General features: G+C 45.7%; 1 protein-coding gene across 1 annotated transcript in view; it reads left to right on the plus strand.

Annotated features, from left to right (window-relative positions):
* Positions 1–22035, plus strand: part of LOC311223932 (immunoglobulin superfamily member 11-like) — a 284318-nt gene extending 262283 nt beyond the window's left edge. The window contains exons 5-6 of the mRNA XM_084308708.1: positions 1550–1697; positions 20165–22035. Of these exons, the coding sequence (XP_084164834.1) occupies positions 1550–1697; positions 20165–20702 (686 nt within the window). The 3' untranslated portion in view covers positions 20703–22035. The remainder of the gene's footprint in view (positions 1–1549; positions 1698–20164) is intronic.
* The last annotated feature ends 1885 nt before the right edge of the window (positions 22036–23920 follow it).

Below are 23920 nucleotides of genomic sequence, written 5' to 3' on the forward strand. Positions count from 1 at the left end.
ACGTGCCCTCAATCACTCCGTCCCTCTCTCCTGGACACGTTTAATAATGTTGTCATGTTCAAGGTTGAGTGTGTTGTGGGACTAAATAGAACAAGGATATCTCCAATATCATTAGTATTCAACCTCGGCTCACATACGGTTAGCCAATGTTTTATTCATACCGCAATGTACACAGTGGCTTCATGAACCAAATGAGCTAAATATCTGGGGCATTGTAATGAAAAACTACAGTACCAGACACTTCAGGTATTAGGGAACTATTATTAGTCCAAAATAAACAAAATAAAATTCCTCTGGAGCCGCAAAACCAATTTACCCTTAAAATGAAGATAACACAGTGTATAACATTTTATATATAGTTATCCCCAAGCATACCCCACATTTAGCATAAAACACCTGACAATTGCATACCCAAAGTCATTTGCGATTTATTATACTTTATACTTATAGCACACAGTTTGTTGCATTAATGGATTTATAAAGCAACAAAAAGAAAAAATGTGTCTCCGCCCTCCCAGACCGACAGTAGGGGGTAGAGTGCGCAACGACCAGGAAGGGGATTGGGAATTGGCATAACGACTAACATTGGGAGGGGAGAAAAACGGAAAAAGAAGGGGGGGAAAAGATAAAAAAAATTAAATAAAAAACTCTTATGAAGAGGAGAAAAAAGACTGTCTGTGTGTAGACCTATTTTTAAATAAAACACAGAAGAGGAGACAAAACACTGGTGTCTGTAGACCGACTTTGAAATAAAACCCTGAACTATTCAGGTATATTTGAGTCCTTCCCTTATTTGTGGAACATTTATAAAATAAAAAGTAGTCCACTTTGAAAAAAGACTACCATGTGTAGACCTACTTTGAAATAAAACACAGAAGAGGAGAAAAAACACTGGCATCTGTAGACCACTTTGAAATAAAACCCTGAACTACCGGTATGCAGGTATATTTGAGTATTTTCCTTATTTGTGGAACATTTATAAAATAAAAAGTAGTCCACTTTGAAAAAAGACTACCATGTGTAGACCTACTGTACTTTGAAATAAAACCCTGAACTATGCAGCTCTATTTGAGTCCTTCCCTTATTTGTGGAAAATCTATCAAATAAAAATAAAACATTTTGTTGTTTTGTTGTAAGCCTGCATCGTTAGTCGTGAAAGCAAATTAATCTGTCCACGCTGAATTAAACCCTCTATTTTCCTCAGACTTTCCTTTTTTTGGACTTATCCATGGTTAGCTTACTGGGGGGTCAAGATTAGCCACTTGCAGACGGCAGGGAGAGGCACGGGGTGTGACGTACTGTAGAGTTGATGAAATATTTTTCATTTCAGTGTCACAGTATGACATCTCTCTCTCTCTCTCTCTCTCTCTCTCTCTCTCTCTCTCTCTCTCTCTCTCTCTCTCTCTCTCTCTCTCTCTCTCTCTCTCTCTCTCTCTCCCTCTATCTCTCTCTCTCTCTCTCTCTCTCTCTCTCTCTCTCTCTCTCTCTCTCCTCTCTCACTCTCACTCTCTCTCTCTCTCTCTCTCTCTCTCTCCTCCCTCCCATGCAGCCCAGCCTCAGAGTGTGGGTCTGATAGCAGGAACCATAGCTACAGGGATCCTGGCCGTGGTCATCTGTTCCCTCCTGGTGGTCGTCACGCTGTTCTACTGGAGGAACAAGAACAAGTACGATGAGGAGGAGATACCTAATGAGATCAGGTTAGTGACACTCTCTGTGTCTCTCTGTCCCCCTGTGTCTCTCTGTCCCCCTGTGCCTTCGTCTCTCTGTGTCTCTCTGTCCCCCTGTGCCTTCGTCTCTCGGTGTCTCTCTGTCCCCCTGTGCCTTCGTCTCTATGTCCCCCTGTGCCTTCGTCTCTCTGTGTCTCTCTGTCCCCCTGTGTCTCTCTGTCCCCCTGTGCCTTCGTCTCTCTGTGTCTCTCTGTCCCCCTGTGCCTTCGTCTCTCGGTGTCTCTCTGTCCCCCTGTGCCTTCGTCTCTATGTCCCCCTGTGCCTTCGTCTCTCTGTGTCTCTCTGTCCCCCTGTGTCTCTCTGTCCCCCTGTGCCTTCGTCTCTCTGTGTCTCTCTGTCCCCCTGTGCCTTCGTCTCTCTGTGTCTCTCTGTCCCCCTGTGCCTTCGTCTCTATGTCCCCCTGTGCCTTCGTCGCTCTGTGTCTCTCTGTCCCCCTGTGCAAGTCACCGGTTTTTCCGAGGGAAGCAACAGTTGTGCTTGGAGGATCAAGAAACAAGGGCGGAGCTTGAGATTGGTCAATTAATCTACACTGCAACCTGGAGTTTCTATAGAGTCGCCAGTGCATAGAGGTGATGGATTTGGATTTCTTTCAACAACGTTTTTCTTTCATTCAACGCAGCCTAATTGTTCTTTTCAAATAATCTGTAAAGCTCTCTCACAAGTCGTCACTTGTTAAAATGGGCTGCAATTCCTCAGCTAAATTTATTATTTTACTCACTTACACACCAATAGTCAAGTTTTTAGGCCAGAAAAAGAAAGTTTGACCTGTTTTTGTGAAACAAAGTATAAACCATAGATCAACTAAGCATAATGATGTGAGCAGTGGCAGTATATCTAAATCCCTTTTTGAAAACAGTTTTATTTGGTTTATTTGAACTATAATGCTGTCAACAAAGAAACAAGGAAATGTCGTGCAGCTGAGAGAAAATGGAGAAAAACAAAAAGCACTATCTACTGTGATATATACAAAGATTCTTTAACTGCCTATAATAAAACTGTCCGCTTAGCAAGGAAAGACTAATTCTCTAAAATCATTACAGAAAACACTGGAAACTCCAGAATCCTCTACTAATCCACTATTAATCTACTACTCAACACTGCCCCTACACCTCCTCAGTCATAAACGGTTAAGTGTGAAGAACTTGCACTGTTCTTTAACAACAAAATAACCTTGATCAGGGCCAGCATTACTCATGATGGAAATAAAGCTGATTACGGTGAACCGTGCAATGTAACCATGAGAGGATTCACATGCATCACATTAGATGTACTCTGCAAAACTGTCTCAGAGTGTAACTCCTCCACCTCAGACATTGACCCTATACCTACAGCTTTCTTCAAACTGGTGTTTAATATTGTCTCAAGCCCTGTGCTAGATATCATCAACACTTCCTTTAGAACTGGTATTTTCCCAGATGCCTTTAAAACAGCAGTTGTAAAGCCATTACTAAAAAAACCTAACTTGGATAGTAATGTACTGGCAAACTATCGACCAATATCTAACCTGCCATTCATTAGTAAAGTACTTGAAAAGATAGTTTCAGGTCAAATTAATTCCTTTCTCAAAGAAAACAACATCTTAGAATAATTTCAATCGGGATTCAGAAAATATCATAGCACAGAAACTGCCCTCACCAAAATAATCAGTGACCTCAGACTAAACTCTGATGATAATAAGGTCTCCATCCTTATCCTGTTAGATCTCAGTGCAGCATTCGATACAATCGATCACGATATTCGAATCAATCGTCTTGAAAACCTTGTCGGTTTCTCAGACTATGTGCTAAGCTGGTTTAAAACATACATCAGAGTGAGGAAATTCTATGTTAAACTAGGAGACCACATGTCTGAGATATATGACAACTAGGGATACTCGATATTGGCTTTTTTACCGATACCGATATACCGATATTGTCCAACTCTTAATTTCCGATACCGATATCAACCGATATCACATTTTAATGCCGATATCGGCCGATAATATCGGTAGGCCGATAATATCGGACATCATTTCTACAGAAATGTAAAAAAAAAAAAAAAAAAATTTAAAACCGATACCGATATTTTCCGATATCACATTTTAATGCCGATATCGGCCAATAATATTGCTAGGCCGATAATATCGGACATCCCTAATGACAACAACTATGGAGTTGCACAAGGGAGTTGCTTAGGTCCTTTACTCTTCTCCCTTTACATGTTACTGCTGGGTGATATCATCCGAGAACATAATGTAGGTTTCCATAGCTATGCGTATGATACACAACTGTACATATCTGTTGAACCAAATGATACAGCTATTAACTCCATCACAGACTGCTTATTGGCAATAAATAAATGGATGAGTAAGAACTTCCTGAAACTAAACAAGAACAAAACTGAAATTCTAATTATCTGCACCAAAACAAAAAAAGAAACGTTAATAAAGAACCTGGGAGGACTAACCCCTTGGATCAAATCTGAGGTCACAAGTCTCGGGGCTATCATAGATTCAGAACTGAACTTCAATTATCATATTAACAAAGTGACCAAAACATTGTTCTTCCATCTCAGAAATATAGCAAAAGTACGACCATTTATTAAGCAAAACGATGCTCAGAAGCTAATTCATGCATTCATATCTAGCCGGTTAGACTACTGTAATGCACTTTTTACAGGTCTCCCTAAGAAAACCACAGAGAGGCTTCAGCTAATCCAAAACTCTGCAGCCCGACCTCTTACTAGAACCAAAAGGAGAGAGCACATTAGTCCAGTCTTAGCTGCTTTACACTGGCTTCCTGTAACATTTAGAATTTACTTCAAGGTCCTTCTCCTTACATACAAAGCTCTAAATGGACAGGGACCTAGCTACATCGCCAACACTCTAATAAATTACAGGCCAGCAAGAACACTGCGATCATCAGCTGCTGGACTACTAGAGGCTCCCAGAAACAGTCAAAAGAGGATCGGTAATGCAGCCTTCAACTATCAACTATGCCCCAAAACTATGGAACAAACTACCCCAAAACATCAAGTTTCTTTAGTTTCTTTAATAGTTGTCATACAGAAGTACAGAATACTTTCATACAAAATGCTTCTTACTGTTACGCTCCAGAGACTGTGCTAGACAAGATAGTATCAAACAACATAGTATAGCATGTAATTTAGAAGAAGAAAATGAGGTCACAGTGTTCGGTATAGACATATGTACAATGTTCTGAGTTACCATATAATATACAATACTATGCAGTGTACTAATGTACAGTACTATATAGTGCAAAGCAGAAATGGGATGAGGTACAATTTAGGTACAATTTACAGTAAGGTGTACGAGTTGTAGTGCAATCCTTCATCAATAAATATAAAGTGTGGGGAGTGGGTGCTACAGTGTGTTTGTTTAAAGTGGGTGTGTGCTATAAAGTGTGTGGAGTGGGTGCTACAGTGTGTTTGTTTAAAGTGAGTGTGTGCGTGTGGATGTGTGTGCTATGTGCGTTTGGTGGTTGTTGTTGTGTAGTGTTCATTGTTCGTTTAGCAGCCTGATGGCCTGGGGATAGAAGCTTCTTCTGAGTCTTTCTGTGCTCGCCTTGAGACTCCGGTATCGCTTGCCTGACCGCAGCAGTTCAAAGAGGCAGTTGTTCGGGTGACTGGAGTCTTTAATGATTCTCTTAGCCTTGCCCTTGCAACGCTTGTTGTAAATGTTCTGGAGGGTGGGGAGCCCCCCTCCAATTGTGCGTTCGGCTGAACGTGTCACTCTTTGTAGTCTGCTTCGGTCTTGTGCAGTGCTATTCCCAAACCAGGAGGTGATGTTGCCAGTCAAGATGCTCTCTATTGTACATGAGTAGAAGTTCTTAAGGATCTTCTGACTGACTTGGAACTTCCTTAGGCGCCTGAGGAAGTAGAGGCGTTGTCGTGCCTTCTTCACAACACTGTCAATGTGTGTGGTCCATGTCAAGTCCTCGGATATGTAGGCTCCGAGGTACTTAAAGCTGTTGACTCTCTCAACCGGTGCCCCGTCGATGCTGAGGGGGCTGTAGTCCTTGACCCCCGACCTCCTGAAGTCCACAATCATCTCCTTTGTTTTGCTGACGTTCAGGGAGATGCTGTTTTCCTGGCACCATCCCGCCAGGACCTTGACCTCTTCCAGGTAGGCCCTCTCGTCGTTGGCAGAGATCAGGCCCACCACCACTGTGTCGTCAGCAAATTTGATGATTGTATTGCTACTCCGCTGAGCCACACAGTCGTGTGTGTACAGGGAGTAGAGGAGGGGACTCAGAACACAGCCCTGGGGGGCCCCTATGTTGAGGGTGATGGATGAGGAGGTGCAGTTGCCTGCTCTCACCACCTGGGGTCTGCCAGTCAGGAAGTCCAAGACCCACTGGCAGAGGTCATAGTTCAAGCCCAGGTCCCTGAGCTTGGCTATGAGTATGGAGGGGACTATGGTATTGAATGCCGAGCTGTAGTCGATGAATAGCATTCTCACATAGTTCCCCTGCCTCTTGTCCAGGTGTGATGCTGCTGTGTGCAGCACATGGGCTATGGCGTCCTCCGTGGACCTGTTGGGGCGGTATGCAAATTGCAGGGGGTCCATGTTGATGGGGAGGGAGGAGCAGATGTAGCCCTTTACTAGCTTCTCAAAGCACTTCATGGCTATGGAGGTGAGAGCTACAGGGCGGTAGTCGTTGAGGCAAGCAGGCTTGGATTTTTTGGGTACAGGGATAATAGTGGACTTCTTCAGGCAGGTGGGGATGACAGCCTGTTCTAAGGACAGGTTAAATATGTCAGTGAATACTGGGGCCAGTTGGTCGGCACAGACTTTTAGGACGCGGCCGGGGATGCCGTCCGGACCTGCTGCCTTCCTGATATTCACTTTTTTAAAGGTCCGCCTCACCTCATGCTCTGTTACCCTGAACACTGCGTCTCCATCAGCAGCCGACCCCCCCCCCCCCCCATTGCCGTGGCTTGTGGGCTGGTGTTGTTATTACCAGCATCAAACCTCGCATAGAAGGTATTGAGGTCATTTGCTAAGGAGATGTCACTGTTCAGTTTGAGGGAGGCGCCTTTGTAGTCTGTCATCGTTTTGAGCCCCTGCCACATAGCTCTAGAGTCAGCTTGTTCAAACTGGAGTTCAATTTTATCCCTGTAGCGCCGTTTGGCCTCTGTCACTGTCCTCCTTACGTTGTATCGCGCCACCTTGTGGTCATTCATGTTGCCTGCCACTAGGCCGTCATTGTATGCTTTGGTGCGCTCTCTCAGAGCTTCACGGACGGATTTGTCTACCCAGGGTTTTTGATTTGGGTAGTGGGGATTGTTTCTTCAAAGTACAAACATAGTCCAGCACTGTCTCCGTGTAGACATTAATGTTATCTGTGTCGCGGAACACGTTCCAGTCTGTGCAGTCAAACGCAGCCTGGAGCGTCTCCTCTGACGTCAAATCCCATTTCTGCACCTCTCGCGAGACTACAAGAGTACTTTTGATTCTCTGTTTGTACTTTGGTGAAAGAAAAATGGACGCGTGATCTGATTTACCAAAGCCACTATCAGAATGAGCCTTGTAGCCACCTTTAAATTGCGTGTAACAGTGATCTAGGATGTTACCGCCTCTGGTGTTGCAAGTCACATGCTGATAGAAGTCAGGGAAGCTAGAACTCGCTAGACATCTTCAAAAGACAACTTAAAACCTATCTCTTTGCTCAGGCATTTAAATGAAACATCAGGGATATCCTGACACAAATTGTACTTTACCTGCACTATTCTTACCCTACCAAATTCATGTGTCTGTGAGGTTTTGTCCGCTGCTCACCAACTTTCTCTGTCTTCTTTAAGCCTACTGTTAGGAATTCCCTACTCACTCTCTCTAGCCCCCACCCTCTCGTTCTTTACTCTCGTTTACTCTCAGTGGCCACACCTGGACTATTATCAATTACCTCTCGCACCTGTGGTGGCAGGCTAATTAGTTCCCCTGTGGGCTTTAAATACCAGGGCTCTTCCCCTCGTTTCGGGGTGGGGTCGTGTTGTATTCATGCTGAGTCATATTCTCTAACATCTAGACTCTTTCGGGAGATCCTCTGGTCTACCAATGCTGTATATGGATTTCTCCAGCCTTGAGATGTTTTGCTCCAGCCTTCGTCTGCTGTCGCCGTAGCCTGTGGAGGAGACTGTTCTGCGCTCCCTGTAACTTCCACGGGAGGCACCCCAGCGTTCCACTGCAGACCCCAGCGCAGCTGTTCGTCCTGACGCACATCTAGACCAACGCGCATCTTCCGGACCCTCAGGCTTGGCACGCTCTCCAGTCACCAGCGCGCAACGCGCATCTGCAAGGGCTTGGCACGCTCTCCAGTCACCAGCGCGCAACGCGCATCTTCAAGGGCTTGGCACGCTCTCCAGTCTCCAGCGCGCAACGCGCATCTTCAAGGGCTTGGCACGCTCTCCAGTCTCCAGCGCGCAACGCGCATCTTCAAGGGCTTGGCACGCTCTCCAGTCTCCAGCGCGCAACGCGCATCTTCCAAAGATCCTCGTGCTTGGCACACTCCTCCTCGCAGACGCACCCCGATGCGTCTCTCGGTTCCGACGTGCACACCAAGGTGTGGCGCGCCACTCTGTTCCTCGGCTCCGACAGCGGCTACCCGGTGGACGACACCCTCGCCACCGCCGCTGTTCCAGCACCCTGTTCCTCGGCTCCGACAGCGGCTACCCGGTGGACGACACCCTCGCCACCGCCACTGTTCCAGCACTCTGTTCCTCGGCTCCGACAGCGGCTACCCGGTGGACGACACCCTCGCCACCGCCACTGTTCCAGCACTCTGTTCCTCGGCTCCGACAGTCGGCTACCCGGTGGACGACACCCTCGCCACCGCCACTGTTCCAGCACTCTGTTCCTCGGCTCCGACAGCGGCTACCCGGTGGACGACACCCTCGCCACCGCCACTGTTCCAGCACTCTGTTCCTCGGCTCCGACAGCGGCTACCCGGTGGACGACACCCTCGCCACCGCCACTGTTCCAGCACTCTGTTCCTCGGCTCCGACAGCGGCTACCCGGTGGACGACACCCTCGCCACCGCCGCTGTTCCAGCACTCTGTTCCTCGGCTCGGACAGCCAGCCACCCGGTGGCGATGCCCTCGCCCCGCTGCTGTCCCTGTACCATTACGCATACGCCTGGGTGAGTTTTGATTGTGATGTCACTCATCCAGCGTAATGCCTCTTGCCCCCGTCCCGCTGCTGTCCCTGTACCATTACGCATACGCCTGGGTGAGTTTTGATTGTGATGTCACTCATCCAGCGTAATGCCTCTTGCCCCCGTCCCGCTGCTGTTTCCTGTACCATTACGCATACGCCTGGGTGAGTTTTGATTGTGATGTCACTCATCCAGCGTAATGCCTCTTGCCCCCGTTCCCGCTGCTGTTCCTGTACCATTACGCATACGCCTGGGTGAGTTTTGATTGTGATGTCACTCACCCAGCGTATTGCCTCCTTTAGTTCTCACTTAGTTAGTAGTTTGGACATTTCATCTCCCACTCTGTTTTTGTTCTCACTTAGATAGTATTTTTGGACATTACATCTCCCCCTGTGTGTTTGTCACACGAAGATATTATTACTTTGTTACTTTGATTATTTGGACTGTTCTGCATCTGCTCTGTTTGTTCCCTTTTGAATATTAACCCTCTCCTCTGTTCTGCAGAGCGGCCCAGATGTTTTTCCCACCAGTCCCCAGTTCCTCCCTGTCCCCAGCCCGCCTCCGCGGGTCTCTGTCCCCAGTTCCTCCCTGTTCCCCAGCCCGCCTCCGCGGGCCTCAGTCCCCTCTGTCCCTAGTTCTCCCCTTTCTAGTTCCACCTAGTTCCTGGTCCCAAGTTCTCCCCTTCTAGTTCCACCTAGTTCCTTGTCCCTAGTTCTCCTAGTCCCCAGTTCTCCTGTTCCCTAGCTCTCCTTGTCCCGACTTCTCCTAGTCTCTAGTTCCTCTGTTCCTTTAACCTTCCCCTAGTGTTCCTTTAACCTTCCCCTAGCGTTCCTTTAATGTTTCCCCTAGCGTTCATTAACCTTCCCTTAGTGTTCCCTTTTCCTGCCCGCCTCTTAAAGGCACCTAGTTTTTCCCCTCTTGTTATATTCCTGTATTTGTGTTCTCCCTTAAAGGGACAGTTCCCTTTTTCCCTGTCTCTCAATAAATATCTGTTTCTTGGCAAACCATCATACCTGTCTTGTGTTGTGCGATTGGGGTCGGTTACAAACCATAACAGTACGACCCCACCAAATCGACGACCCCAGCCAGCACAGACGGTGTATGTTGAGTTTGCCTTTTTTTCTTGTTCCCTCTAGTTCCCCTCTAGCTCCCCTGTTAGCTCCCTTGTTAGCCCTGTTGGCTTCCCTGTTAGCCCAGTTTAGCTCCCCTGTTAGCCTGTTAGCTCCCCTGTTAGCCCTGTTGGCTTCCCTGTTAGCCCTGTTTGACCCCCCTGCAGCTTGTTAGGCCTCTACTACCAGCATGGCCCCTGTCTGCTAGCCTTGCCCCGGCTGCTAGCACAGCCTCTATGTTTATGCAGCCCTTGCTGCTGGCATAGGCCCTGTAGCTAGCCTTGCCCTGGCAGCTAACCCAGTCCCTCAGCAGAGCCCCAGTCTGCTAGCTTAGCCCCGGCTGCTAGCACAGCCTCTATGTTTTATGCAGCCCTTGCTGCTGGCATGGGCCCTGTAGCTAGCCATGCCAAGCAGCTAACCCGGTCCCTCTGCATGGCCTCCACTTTTTTGTGTAGCATCTCACACTGCTAGGACTGCCCCTTCAGCTAGCAGGGTCAGTTTTCTCCCACTGCTAGGACTGCCCTTTCAGCTAGCAAGGTCAGTATTCCCACTGCTAGGACTGCCCTTTCAGCTAGCAAGGTCAGTATTCCCACTGCTAGGACTGCCCTTTCAGCTAGCAAGGTCAGTTTCCCCACTGCTAGGACTGCCCTTTCAGCTAGCAAGGTCAGTTTATCTCCCACTGCTAGGACTGCCCCTTCAGCTAGCATGGTCAGTTTGCTCCCACTGCTAGGACTGCCCTTTCAGCTGGCAAGGTCAGTATTCCCACTGCTAGGACTGCCCTTTCAGCTAGCAAGGTCAGTTTATCTCACACAGCTAGGACTGTCCTTCCAGCTAGCTTGTTCTCTCATGCTGGTCCAGCCCTGTCTGCCAGCCTAGCTCCGGCAGCTAGCGCAGCCTCTATGTTAATGTAGCAGTACAGCTGGCATAGGCCCTGTAGCTATCAGTGCCTTGGCAGCTACCCTTTCCCCCTGCTAGCCTAGCTCGGCAGCTAGCGCAGCCTCTATGTTGATGTAGCAGTACAGCTAGCATAGGCCCTGTAGCTATCAGTGCCCTGGCAGCTACCCTTTCCCTCTGCTAGCCTAGCTCCGGCAGCTTGCGCAGCCTCTATGTTGATGTAGCAGTACAGCTAGCATAGGCCCTGTAGCTATCAGTGCCCTGGCAGCTAACTTTCCCTCTGCTAGCCCTTTCCCGGTGCTACCATGGTCACCCCTTAGCTACCCTGCTTGCCCCTCAGTTTCTCTAGACCAGTTCTCTAGACCAGTTCTCTAGGCCAGTTCTCTAAACCAGTTCTCTAGACCGGTTCTCTAGGCCAGTTCTCTTGGCCAGTTCTCTAGGCCAGTTCTCTAGACCAGTTCCTCTAGACTAGTTCTCTGGACCCAGTTCCTCCTGACCCGGTTCCTCTAGGCCCGGTTTCCTCTAGGCCAGTTCCTCCTGTTGCCCCTCTGCTACCCTAGTTACCCCTCGGCGACCCTGTTTCTTTTGCTAGCCCCACTCTTGTGGTGGCTTCCCCTGCTGGCTTGGCCAGTACCTTTTGTTTTTGTCTTGTTTTGCCCCCTGCCACTCTGTCTGTATTTGTTTTGGGTCGCCAGGTGGCTCCCGTTGAGGGGGGGGTACTGTGAGGTTTTGTCCGCTGCTCACCAACTTTCTCTGTCTTCTTTAAGCCTACTGTTAGGAATTCCCTACTCACTCTCTCTAGCCCCCACCCTCTCGTTCTTTACTCTCGTTTACTCTCAGTGGCCACACCTGGACTATTATCAATTACCTCTCGCACCTGTGGTGGCAGGCTAATTAGTTCCCCTGTGGGCTTTAAATACCAGGGCTCTTCCCCTCGTTTCGGGGTGGGGTCGTGTTGTATTCATGCTGAGTCATATTCTCTAACATCTAGACTCTTTCGGGAGATCCTCTGGTCTACCAATGCTGTATATGGATTTCTCCAGCCTTGAGATGTTTTGCTCCAGCCTTCGTCTGCTGTCGCCGTAGCCTGTGGAGGAGACTGTTCTGCGCTCCCTGTAACTTCCACGGGAGGCACCCCAGCGTTCCACTGCAGACCCCAGCGCAGCTGTTCGTCCTGACGCACATCTAGACCAACGCGCATCTTCCGGACCCTCGGGCTTGGCACGCTCTCCAGTCACCAGCGCGCAACGCGCATCTGCAAGGGCTTGGCACGCTCTCCAGTCACCAGCGCGCAACGCGCATCTTCAAGGGCTTGGCACGCTCTCCAGTCTCCAGCGCGCAACGCGCATCTTCAAGGGCTTGGCACGCTCTCCAGTCTCCAGCGCGCAACGCGCATCTTCAAGGGCTTGGCACGCTCTCCAGTCTCCAGCGCGCAACGCGCATCTTCCAAAGATCCTCGTGCTTGGCACACTCCTCCTCGCAGACGCACCCCGATGCGTCTCTCGGTTCCGACGTGCACACCAAGGTGTGGCGCGCCACTCTGTTCCTCGGCTCCGACAGCGGCTACCCGGTGGACGACACCCTCGCCACCGCCGCTGTTCCAGCACCCTGTTCCTCGGCTCCGACAGCGGCTACCCGGTGGACGACACCCTCGCCACCGCCACTGTTCCAGCACTCTGTTCCTCGGCTCCGACAGCGGCTACCCGGTGGACGACACCCTCGCCACCGCCACTGTTCCAGCACTCTGTTCCTCGGCTCCGACAGTCGGCTACCCGGTGGACGACACCCTCGCCACCGCCACTGTTCCAGCACTCTGTTCCTCGGCTCCGACAGCGGCTACCCGGTGGACGACACCCTCGCCACCGCCACTGTTCCAGCACTCTGTTCCTCGGCTCCGACAGCGGCTACCCGGTGGACGACACCCTCGCCACCGCCACTGTTCCAGCACTCTGTTCCTCGGCTCCGACAGCGGCTACCCGGTGGACGACACCCTCGCCACCGCCGCTGTTCCAGCACTCTGTTCCTCGGCTCGGACAGCCAGCCACCCGGTGGCGATGCCCTCGCCCCGCTGCTGTCCCTGTACCATTACGCATACGCCTGGGTGAGTTTTGATTGTGATGTCACTCATCCAGCGTAATGCCTCTTGCCCCCGTCCCGCTGCTGTCCCTGTACCATTACGCATACGCCTGGGTGAGTTTTGATTGTGATGTCACTCATCCAGCGTAATGCCTCTTGCCCCCGTCCCGCTGCTGTTTCCTGTACCATTACGCATACGCCTGGGTGAGTTTTGATTGTGATGTCACTCATCCAGCGTAATGCCTCTTGCCCCCGTTCCCGCTGCTGTTCCTGTACCATTACGCATACGCCTGGGTGAGTTTTGATTGTGATGTCACTCACCCAGCGTATTGCCTCCTTTAGTTCTCACTTAGTTAGTAGTTTGGACATTTCATCTCCCACTCTGTTTTTGTTCTCACTTAGATAGTATTTTTGGACATTACATCTCCCCCTGTGTGTTTGTCACACGAAGATATTATTACTTTGTTACTTTGATTATTTGGACTGTTCTGCATCTGCTCTGTTTGTTCCCTTTTGAATATTAACCCTCTCCTCTGTTCTGCAGAGCGGCCCAGATGTTTTTCCCACCAGTCCCCAGTTCCTCCCTGTCCCCAGCCCGCCTCCGCGGGTCTCTGTCCCCAGTTCCTCCCTGTTCCCCAGCCCGCCTCCGCGGGCCTCAGTCCCCTCTGTCCCTAGTTCTCCCCTTTCTAGTTCCACCTAGTTCCTGGTCCCAAGTTCTCCCCTTCTAGTTCCACCTAGTTCCTTGTCCCTAGTTCTCCTAGTCCCCAGTTCTCCTGTTCCCTAGCTCTCCTTGTCCCGACTTCTCCTAGTCTCTAGTTCCTCTGTTCCTTTAACCTTCCCCTAGTGTTCCTTTAACCTTCCCCTAGCGTTCCTTTAATGTTTCCCCTAGCGTTCATTAACCTTCCCTTAGTGTTCCCTTTTCCTGCCCGCCTCTTAAAGGCACCTAGTTTTTCCCCTCTTGTTATATTCCTGTATTTGTGTTCTCCCTTAAAGGGACAGTTCCCTTTTTCCCTGTCTCTCAATAAATATCTGTTTCTTGGCAAACCATCATACCTGTCTTGTGTTGTGCGATTGGGGTCGGTTACAAACCATAACAGTGTCGGTTCTATGCACTGTAATTTTAAGAGCACTGCTCTGTTGTAATCCAAAATTGAACTATTTTATCACACTTTTTACTTCTTACTGATGCACTGCTCTGTTGTATGTCCGTTCTATTTTATAATTTTTAGCCTATTTTTAACCCTTGTAACTTCCTAAGGATTTTGACAAAAATGGGCCTTGGATCAAAGCCATATAACTTTAACTGTTTACTATTTAAAAAAAAATGTCCACCATGATTAACATTAATAGCCTAATCTCAAGATATCTGTAACAAATTACATATATTTCGGAATTGTAACCACTTAAATTTGTGTTTGTTTGATACCACGTCCGTTTTTATTGAAAAAAACGGATAGTCATATTTATCATATTTCTATAAATTTCTGATACCACATTACAGCGTATGTAAACTCGACGAAATACCTCTGAATAAGAATCTGCCATTAGAAAAAAGAAAGGTTGACTAATTCGGTCAGAAATAACGGAGACGCTAAACGTTAGTAAGCGCTTATTATTACTAGAATATTCTGCGGGCGAGCATTATTCAATCTCCCGGTAGAATTCTGAACACGGGTCGCTGGTCGGCCGACTACCAGAGCTCTTCCGTGAATGGAGCTCTAGTTACACTTCCTCATAGAAGCGACGCGGGCCGGGGGGGCTCGTATTTCAGCGTGTGACACGCGATAGACCAGAGGGAGTGGATCAGAGGTGGATGTTATGGTGCTTCTGTGTTGAAAGCTCGCTCGCACCCCCCCCCCCCCCCCCCCCACCCACCGGAGCAGAATGGTTCACTTTCAGTCACTTTGGCCGGCATGAGCACCGCCCCCCTTCTCCTTAGTTGCTGGCAAAGTGAGCTGTAGATGAATTGCGCCACCGTGTGTTCTACATCGGTAACAGCTAATTTTTTAATTACACTGAGCCTTGACAGTGTGTATTATACATTGCATTTGGTAATTCTATCTAGAATTGAACGAATGAGAGCAGATTAAAAATGCCTTTTAACATGGGAGCGGTGCAGAGGAAAACTGACGCCAGGTCCACCGTAGGTACCCTATGCTAATAACTTTTGTTTTAGAGTGTTTCAAATCATAAGCTTTTGACATAATGAACATATATGTAAAATGAAGATATTTTCCCAATTTCATGAAATAATAATAAACACAGACACCGCTGTGCTCACACACACAAAACATTTCAAGAAAGTAGTTTTCATGACCAGGAAGCCACAAGGGTTCTGAATCCAACCGCACTTTGTTTTTACTCTGAGATTCTATTTTTATTATTTGTATTACTGAATGAAACTGTAAACAGAAAGGCCTATTGGGATGCTAGATCCTAATGTGAAACACTGTGATTTACCATACCTTGCTACCTCTCTATCTTTTTTTATGCTCGCTTATGCCTGTATTTTTTACTGTTGTGAAGTACTTTGAACTGCAACTTCTGTATGAAAAGTGCTATACAAATAACGTTTATTATTATTATTATTTCAATCAAACATTACTCTGACACAGAATATATGGTTGGATTTTGTTGATTCAAATTCAGGATGATTTCTCTTTTTCTTTTGGAGAGATTTACATGGTAATATTACTAGCTTTCATATGGGGATGATGGAGGGGCTGGTAGTTACACCCCGACCTGCTCATCGGGAGCAGTTAGCGGTTAAGTGTCTTGCTCAAGGACACTTTGACGCACAGCCAGGAGGATCCGGAATCGAACCGAAAACCTTCTGATTACCAGATGACCACTCCTGAGCCATTGTCACCTAGTGGAACTCATTCAGTAGCCATCGGTTGTGTGATAGTAAAGGGCTAACTTTCTGTATTGTCACAGTGAAAGGGTTAACTGGCTGTCGTGTGGCAGTGAAAGGGTTAATAATGGTGTCTAATGTGTAGTAACACATTTGTAGATGCTTTGAAAAATGGATATGAAAAAATGACTACCTCCATTTATTTGTTCATGTTCAACAAATTATTTGTAAAACATTATTATTATTTTTTTTTATTGGTCTTTTTCCCCCTCCATTTTCCTCCGATTTTCTCCCATCCCAATGTTAGTCGTATGCCAATTCCCAGTCCCTTCCTGGTCGCTGCGCACTTACCCCCCACAGTCAGATCATCTGGGAGAGTGGAGGCTACCACGTGCTTCCTCCGACACACGTCCAGCCAATCACCGCTTCTTTTCACCTGGCAGCGCGGATTCTCATTGAGAGGGCGTAGCGTGTGGGAGGACCACACTATCCCCCTCACGTCCAATCCGCGCTTAGCAGGCGCCCCGACCGAACTGTAGGAGTCGCTGTTTACAACGACCCGGACCCACCCCGCCAGCTTCTCCCACCCTCTGATACAGCCAATTGTATCAGTGCAGACGGCCAGCCAAGCTGGTGACAACCCCGGAGCTGTGAGCTGGATTCGAACAGGCAAATCCAGCTCAGCTCCGGGGCTGGTGACGAACGCAATCTCCGCTCGGCCACCTAACCGCCTTATTTGTAAAACATTCTTAAAAGATTTATAAATAATTTGCAGATGTTATTGTGTTCCCTAATATATAAAGTTAAGGCTATTCATTATTTACAAATATTTGTTCATGTTCATACATTACTTGTGGACTCACATGTTATGAACGATCTGGCTTTTATGAATACAGACACGAGCGAGTGTCCATGTATTGTATTTATTATTTTTATGTCTTTTAGTCTATTTTCATTCTGATTTATTTACCGGACTGTCATTATTGTTATTATTATTTCTGTTATTGTCCTGTGAGTTATTGTTGATTATTACTGTTACTGTATTGTTTGTCCTGTTTCATGTAAAAAAAAGAGAAAATAAAACATTTGATAAAAAAAATTTATACAGATACGAAGCAATTACCAGACTTGTCTTTTCATGTTTAACAAATTATTTGTTAGACATTCATAAAACATCTATAAATAATTTGCAGATGCTATTGCATGCCCTAATCTAAAGTGAAGACTATTCATCATTAACAAATGTCTAATACAGTTTGTTAATTATTTGTTTTTCATCATCTGTTATAAATGTTGTAGACAGCTTTCACATCCACCCTTCTTTGTGACATCAAACAGTGACAGAATTAGGACTATAGATGAATGCAATTTTATTAACACAAACAAAGCAACAACCAATAAACATTGTTTATAATAAAAAGAAAACAAGTCTTTTTTGACACGCCATATAAATGTAACCTGGGGGACACTAGGACCCAGGAGTTCCAGGTATTGCCAGAGTATGTGAAGGGAGTCACGTGAGACTTCTGGTTCACGTTTGTTCTCGTCCATTTGAATGGAAGCTACACGTTATACATTAACAGAGCCAAGGAATTCGTGCTGCCCCATGTTTTTAAGGTATGAGCAGGCTAAACACCTTTTTCGTTGGTAAATCTATTCCATAATTTCCGACCTACAACTTATAGTCCTTTGTTTTTTGTAGACGTAGTTGATGTGGTTGGAGCTTTCCTCATTCCTGGGAACGCAGTTGCTGAGTGGCTAATGTGTGCTCAGTATATTGCGGTATGTGGGTTGACGTGTATGCTACATGAGGGTAATACTTATTTGTATTTTCAGGCTGTATAGGCTCTGATACAGCCTGGAAATTCAAATAATTATTACCCTCATGTCATCATCACATACTGAGCACACATTAGGAACAAACACATCATTCAAATGTAACGTTAGTGCCCACCACTGTTACGAATGGAACATTTTGATGGCATGATGTGGTGTGGAACCCAATTGCAGTATAGGCCGAGGAGAGGATAGATAGGAGACGGAAGGCGTTGGTAGCTTCTTTCAAAATAACGTGCACTTTATTGACACAGAGTATAATATGAAAAGAACACTTTGAAAAGGAAAAGAAAAGAGAGACCGTGGTCTCAAAAAACAATATAATCACAACACTAACAGAGTACTCACGACGATGAACAGCAAACAAAAGTAATGACCCAGCAAACAGTGCTGGGCCAACAACACTTAAGTACAAGGACTAATTAGAGACAAGAGGATGATTAGTGAATGACACACAGCTGGGGAGATGACTAAACAGAAAACATAACAAGGTACATATACAAAACATGACAAGACCAAACGCACATATACAACACAAGGAAGACAAAACTAAATTAGACAATGGTGCACAGCACCGACAACAGATAACACAACAGATTAGTGATGACAGACAGGACATTAATAAGTACAAGACAAGAAAGTTGAATACACTGAACTAGGCCACCTGGTGGTTGAGAGCCGTAGTTCAGGTATGGGAAATGTCCATGGACAGATGGGGGTTGTGGAGCAGGACCGGGGGGGAAATGTCCATGGACAAATGGGGGTTGTGGAGCAGGACCGGGGGAACCGTTACACACCACATCAAGTACGTCTACACAAAATATAGGACTATAAGTTGTAGGTCGGAAATTATGGAATAGATTTACCAATGAAAAAGGTGTTCTCATACCTGCTCATTCCTTAAAAACGTGGGGCAGCACGAAGTAATTGCTTCGTGTCTGTATTCATAAAAACCAGATCGTTCATAACAGGTGAGTAAAAAGTCCACAAATAATTTATGAACATGAACAAATATTTGTAAATAAGGAATAGCCTTGACTTTAGATTAGGGCACACAATAAAATCTGCAAATGATTTATAGATATTTTAAGAATGTTTTACAAATCATTTGTTGAACATGAACAAATAAATGGAGGTATAGTAAGTTTTTCATATCCATTTTTCAAAGCATCTACAAAACTACACATTAGATATTACAAATAAGGTTGATCATGTGGAAAAGTGACCAACAGATCATTTATGAATGCTAGTACATTTACAAAGTATGTACCAATCAGTTGTAAATGTATATTAAATGGTTTGTTCATGATTATTTCATTATCTACAAATACCTTATCAATGTCTTATAACTGAGTGTTATTATAAACGTGTGCTTCAGTGGCTAGTTTAAAGGAACACGCTAACATCTTCTCCAGAGAGAGACAAGAAGATAAATACCAGTTTCCTCTCTGTGCGTTCAGTAGAAAGCTATCCTGGCTGCAAATTAGCCTAGCTTAGCACAATGAATGGAAGCGGACATGTACGGGTAGCCTACGCATTGTCCAACTAACACCTCTCCCGAAGGCTACCCATACATTTCCGCTTCCATTCATTGTGCTAAGCTAGGCTAACATGCAGCTTTCTACTGAACGCACAGAGAGGAAACTGGCAGGGGTGTAAAGTACTTGAGTAATTGTACTTCTTTACAATACTTAAGTACTGTTTTGGGGGATTTGTACTTTACTTGAGTATTATTAGGTTTGTATACTTGTACTTTTACTCAATTACATTTCAGAGAAAAAAACATACTTTTTACTCCTTACATTTAAAATGCAGACCTACAAAGTACAAATCTTGCAGGTTCAACCATTTTAATTAGTATATTTGTTTCTCTGGCCGAACTAACGTTAACGGTATTAATCCTGCGGCCGCGCTTTATTTAAGAACAGCCAATCAAATCCCCATCAATGGAAAATTAACCTGCCCATACCCATGCTGATTGGTGCTTGTGCAAGACTAGAAAGCAGGGATATTTGATTAAATACCTGCTATCAGAAGAATAGACAGTCAGAGTGACAATCTACAGAAGATGGCCACAAACTATAGTATGAGTGATGAAGAGGACGAAACAGTCGGCGTGGACGGACAAGACGAGCACGGACAAGACAAGCACCCATGGCCCTATCTCCATGAAATGTTCTCTTTGGCCGCAGTCAACACTGATTCTTATAGAATGAAGTGTCTCTTTTGCCTCCCCCGATCCCATGAAATGTCTGCCTTAAAAAAAAATAACTTTTACTTTTTAGTACATTTAAAAGTAGAAACTTTTTGACTTTTACTCAAGTGTGTTTTTAGCCAGATACTCTGACTTTTACTTGAGTACGATTTTGAGACGGTACCCATACTTTCACTTAAGTATAATTTCTGGGGACTTTTTACACCCCTGGAATCTGGGAATCGAATTCCCCAAAATGTTGGCGTGTTCTTTTAATAGGTGGGGGTGAAACCTAATTAGTCTTTTACCTTTTCCCTCCACAGAGAAGACGACCTTCCCCCCAAGAGATCATCGTCTGTGAAGGCGTTCCACGCAGATGCCTCGTCGTCAGAGAACGACACGCTGACGTCCACCAACACCTACAACAGCCGCTACTGGCACAACCCCAAGCCCAACTACGACACCAACTCTTACACACGCTACAATGGCGACACGCGGCAAACCTTCTCCACCGCCGCCCACGGACACGGGCACACTGCCAACACGGGACACGGCCACAGTCCGGCGGTCACGGCGCCGGGCTCGGCCCCCCTGTCCCGCCACGCCCCCCAACCCACACCGGCGTCGTCCTTCGCGAACGGCAGCCACACACTCCCGCCACCCAAGACCCTGGTGGTGACCACAAACTCTGCCCCCTCCCCGCCCGCCATGGTGCGTGGCAACGGCTCGGTGAGCCTCAAGCCTGCACTGTCCCACGGGCAGCACACACACTCGTACGCGGTGAGCCAGGCCACGCTGGAGCGCATGGGAGCCGTGCCGGTGATGGTGCCTGCTCAGAGCAGAGCAGGCTCACTGGTGTGAACTTTGACCCCCCGCAAAAACTCTTTGAAAGTGAGACCTCTTGAAAGTGCGTGGTTGACTGTGGAATATGAGATTCTTCTGTCAGACTCTCTCTGGACTGAAGCAGCCTGTTTCTGTCTCTCTTTTGCTCATTCTGACTCACTCTTATCTTTTTATCGCACCATAAACTGGGCTTTTCATTACAGAGTTCATCTAATGCCAACTCCTTGACTACAGAACCTTCTATTTTACAGACAAGCAGCACCCAGCATATTCTATCAGTCCCCATTGGTTGGCTTTTACCTGGTGGGTGTGATTTTTGCCCACCGGGATTCTATTTCAGCAATAGAATAGAACAAAGAACTTTTTCAACCAATATGATGAACACAGCCAAACAGGAAGAACGGTCATGGAAACTGGATTCACTGATCTTTGACAGCACCGGCTCATTGTGATGATTGACCAATCTCAAGCCCCGCCCTCTTTTCTTTATCATCCAATCACAACTGTTGCTTCCTGTCTGAGTGAAGCAATGGTTGTGATTGGAGGATCAAGAGAAGAGGGTGGGGTTTGAGATAGGCAAATTGTGTGTGTCTGAACTATTAGCAAATTCCATGGTCATAACTAAGCAAGCTCAGATTCACAGCTCAAGAGAATGTGCATGTGAACTTGAAACAGGACTTACAACTGGAAATTATTTGTAGTGTTCTCTTCTCACAGTATTGATTTTTGTGGTGATGATGATGATGATGATGATACTGGAACAAACCTAAAAAAGAAAAAGTCAACGTTATGATGCTTTGCTGTCTGCTGTAAATGAACAAAGCCAATGTGGTTGAAATGGCCTTAGACGCTTAGTGAAAGAGACTTGGGAAGCTTTTCAGGGTGCAATACAGTGGTGCTTGCTGATGTGGTCTAAAACACATTCTTGTTTTGTTGAAATCAAAACACTTTTATTTAGTTTTTGCACTTTCCAGGGGAGCTTTATATATCAAAACTGCTTTTGTATAAGTTATAGCTCAGTCTTATTAAATGCAATGCTTCACTGGTATGATGGAATAAACCTTCCTGTATACCCCATGTAGGGACAATGAAACACTAATGACAGCTGGGGGACATGTGCTGTAGATTTAACAATAACAGTGCTGGTCTTGTGTAACAGATTGCACAACACTTTTACAACACTGAAGAGCTAGGTTTACAATTATATAAACTTGAAACTGCAGACATACATTGTTTATTATTGCCCATGCCATTGTGTGTGTGTTGACCCATCCCAACCTGGCCCATCTCGCATCAGGGCTGCTTTGAGAAGACATGGAGAGGGGGTGGTTTCTTATTTCATACATCCTTTTTAAATAAAAAATATATATACAGTGTATGTATATTTAAAGGGGATTTTTTCCCCCCATAAAAAAATTCTAACAATTGCTGTTTTGTACTGTACATATTGTAACTACTACATATAGTCTAGGCTGTGGATAAGAACATAATAGTTCACATGTCTGATGGATACATATGCATTTGTTACAACTTGTGTCTTAATTAAAAAATATATTGTTACAGTAGACACTAAACTGGGTTTGATAGACAGTGTTCTTGGTTATGATGAAGGGTGTTTTACTTATGGATGTCACAATGACCATATGGATATTATTAACAGTATAAACCAGACCACAGATATACACACAGTAACATATAGTACTAATTTTCTTTTTGACAGTATTCCCACAATTAGCAAATCTCTGTTTGTGTGTGTGTGTGTGTGTGTACTGTACGCACAGTACTTGTAATAATCTTCCAGCTGTGATGCAATATTTTGAAAGCTATCTTTTGCATGTTATGTCAGTGCAGTATTAGAAAAAAATTTTTTTTTTAGAACAGAAACTAACATCTAACTTATGGTTTTATATGACCTTTGCAATACCCATTGTTATTTTATTTGCAATGAAAGTCTTAATGATTAAGGTTGACAAACCGGGATGGTGTGCTGACATGTATGTCCACAACCCAGAAGCCAGATCACTCTTCAGTCCAAACCATTTCTATTATTTTATTATCCCGTCCTAGATTATGCTCACTGACCACAGTGGTCGTTTCCTCATGAAGTAAATCGAGTGTTCTCATTAAGTGATAGATGCATTCAAATTGACATTGTCATTAAAGTTCCTTGAATGAGAGCAGAATAAATGGCTGGATGGGTTGGGAAATAATCAAAAGTGTTGTCGTTTTAATTCATTATAGTGTGTTCCAGAGCAAGCATCAAGCAAAGCAATATGAGTGGCCAACAGAATGCTCTCTAAGCAATAAATACTAGCCAAGGAAATATCTATCTGTATGAAATCTTGATGATGTCACCCACTTTATACCGAAGTTCTTGGAGACAGTCACAGACATTAAGTCTAAAGTATAGCAGGAAATACTTTTTTCCCCCATCACGGTCAGCAGTCCAAAGATTAGAATATTATTTTCTACTGTAGGCTACTATCTACAGTTGGGACAACTAGTACATATTAGTGATTGTTTCTGCCTGCCTGAGAAGCTAGGTAGATGCTGTTTGGAGATTTAGGACTGTTCCATAGGGGCTACTATGAACATGATCACTATGGTACATGGATATTCAATTTCCCTTTGACTCAGGTTTCACCACTCCTGTGTACACTGTTTCTTCTGAAAGATCCTTTCTCTCACACTGTTGTGTATACAAAAATGTATGGTCCGTTGGTAACAGTCCTATAATTACAAAAATGTATGGTCCGTTGGTAACAGTCCTATAATTACAAAAATGTATGGTCCGTTGGTAACAGTCCTATAATTACAAAAATGTTTGCTCACTGGTCAAGAAGGTTATTTATTCACAGTCAGATTGTATCCAAATGAGTTGTTCATCTGCCATGAGAGCGTAGCTGCAGATCCACTGTTGTTATGTCCGTACACATGTCCGTACACATGCGTGTGCACAGACGCACACACAGGCTGGCTCATCAAGTGGTTGTTCATTAGTAATTACAGAATAGCCGACAGACGAGACCATGCAGAACCTGACCACAGAAGTCCAAACTGTCCTCCTTTCTCCGTGTCCTCTCTCCTCCTTTCCCCACAGAAAACACACACTATGAGGACAATATGACTTCCTTAGTCGCTTCTCCTTCTGAATTCCTCACACTGTCTCTCCTAGCTTCCCTCTCTTCAGAACATTAGGACGAGAAGATTAGGGCAGATGAGATTGTTTTGTATTT

Source organism: Notolepis coatsorum (genome assembly GCF_963971535.1).
Source record: "Notolepis coatsorum genome assembly, chromosome: 1".
NCBI lineage: Eukaryota > Metazoa > Chordata > Actinopteri > Aulopiformes > Paralepididae > Notolepis > Notolepis coatsorum.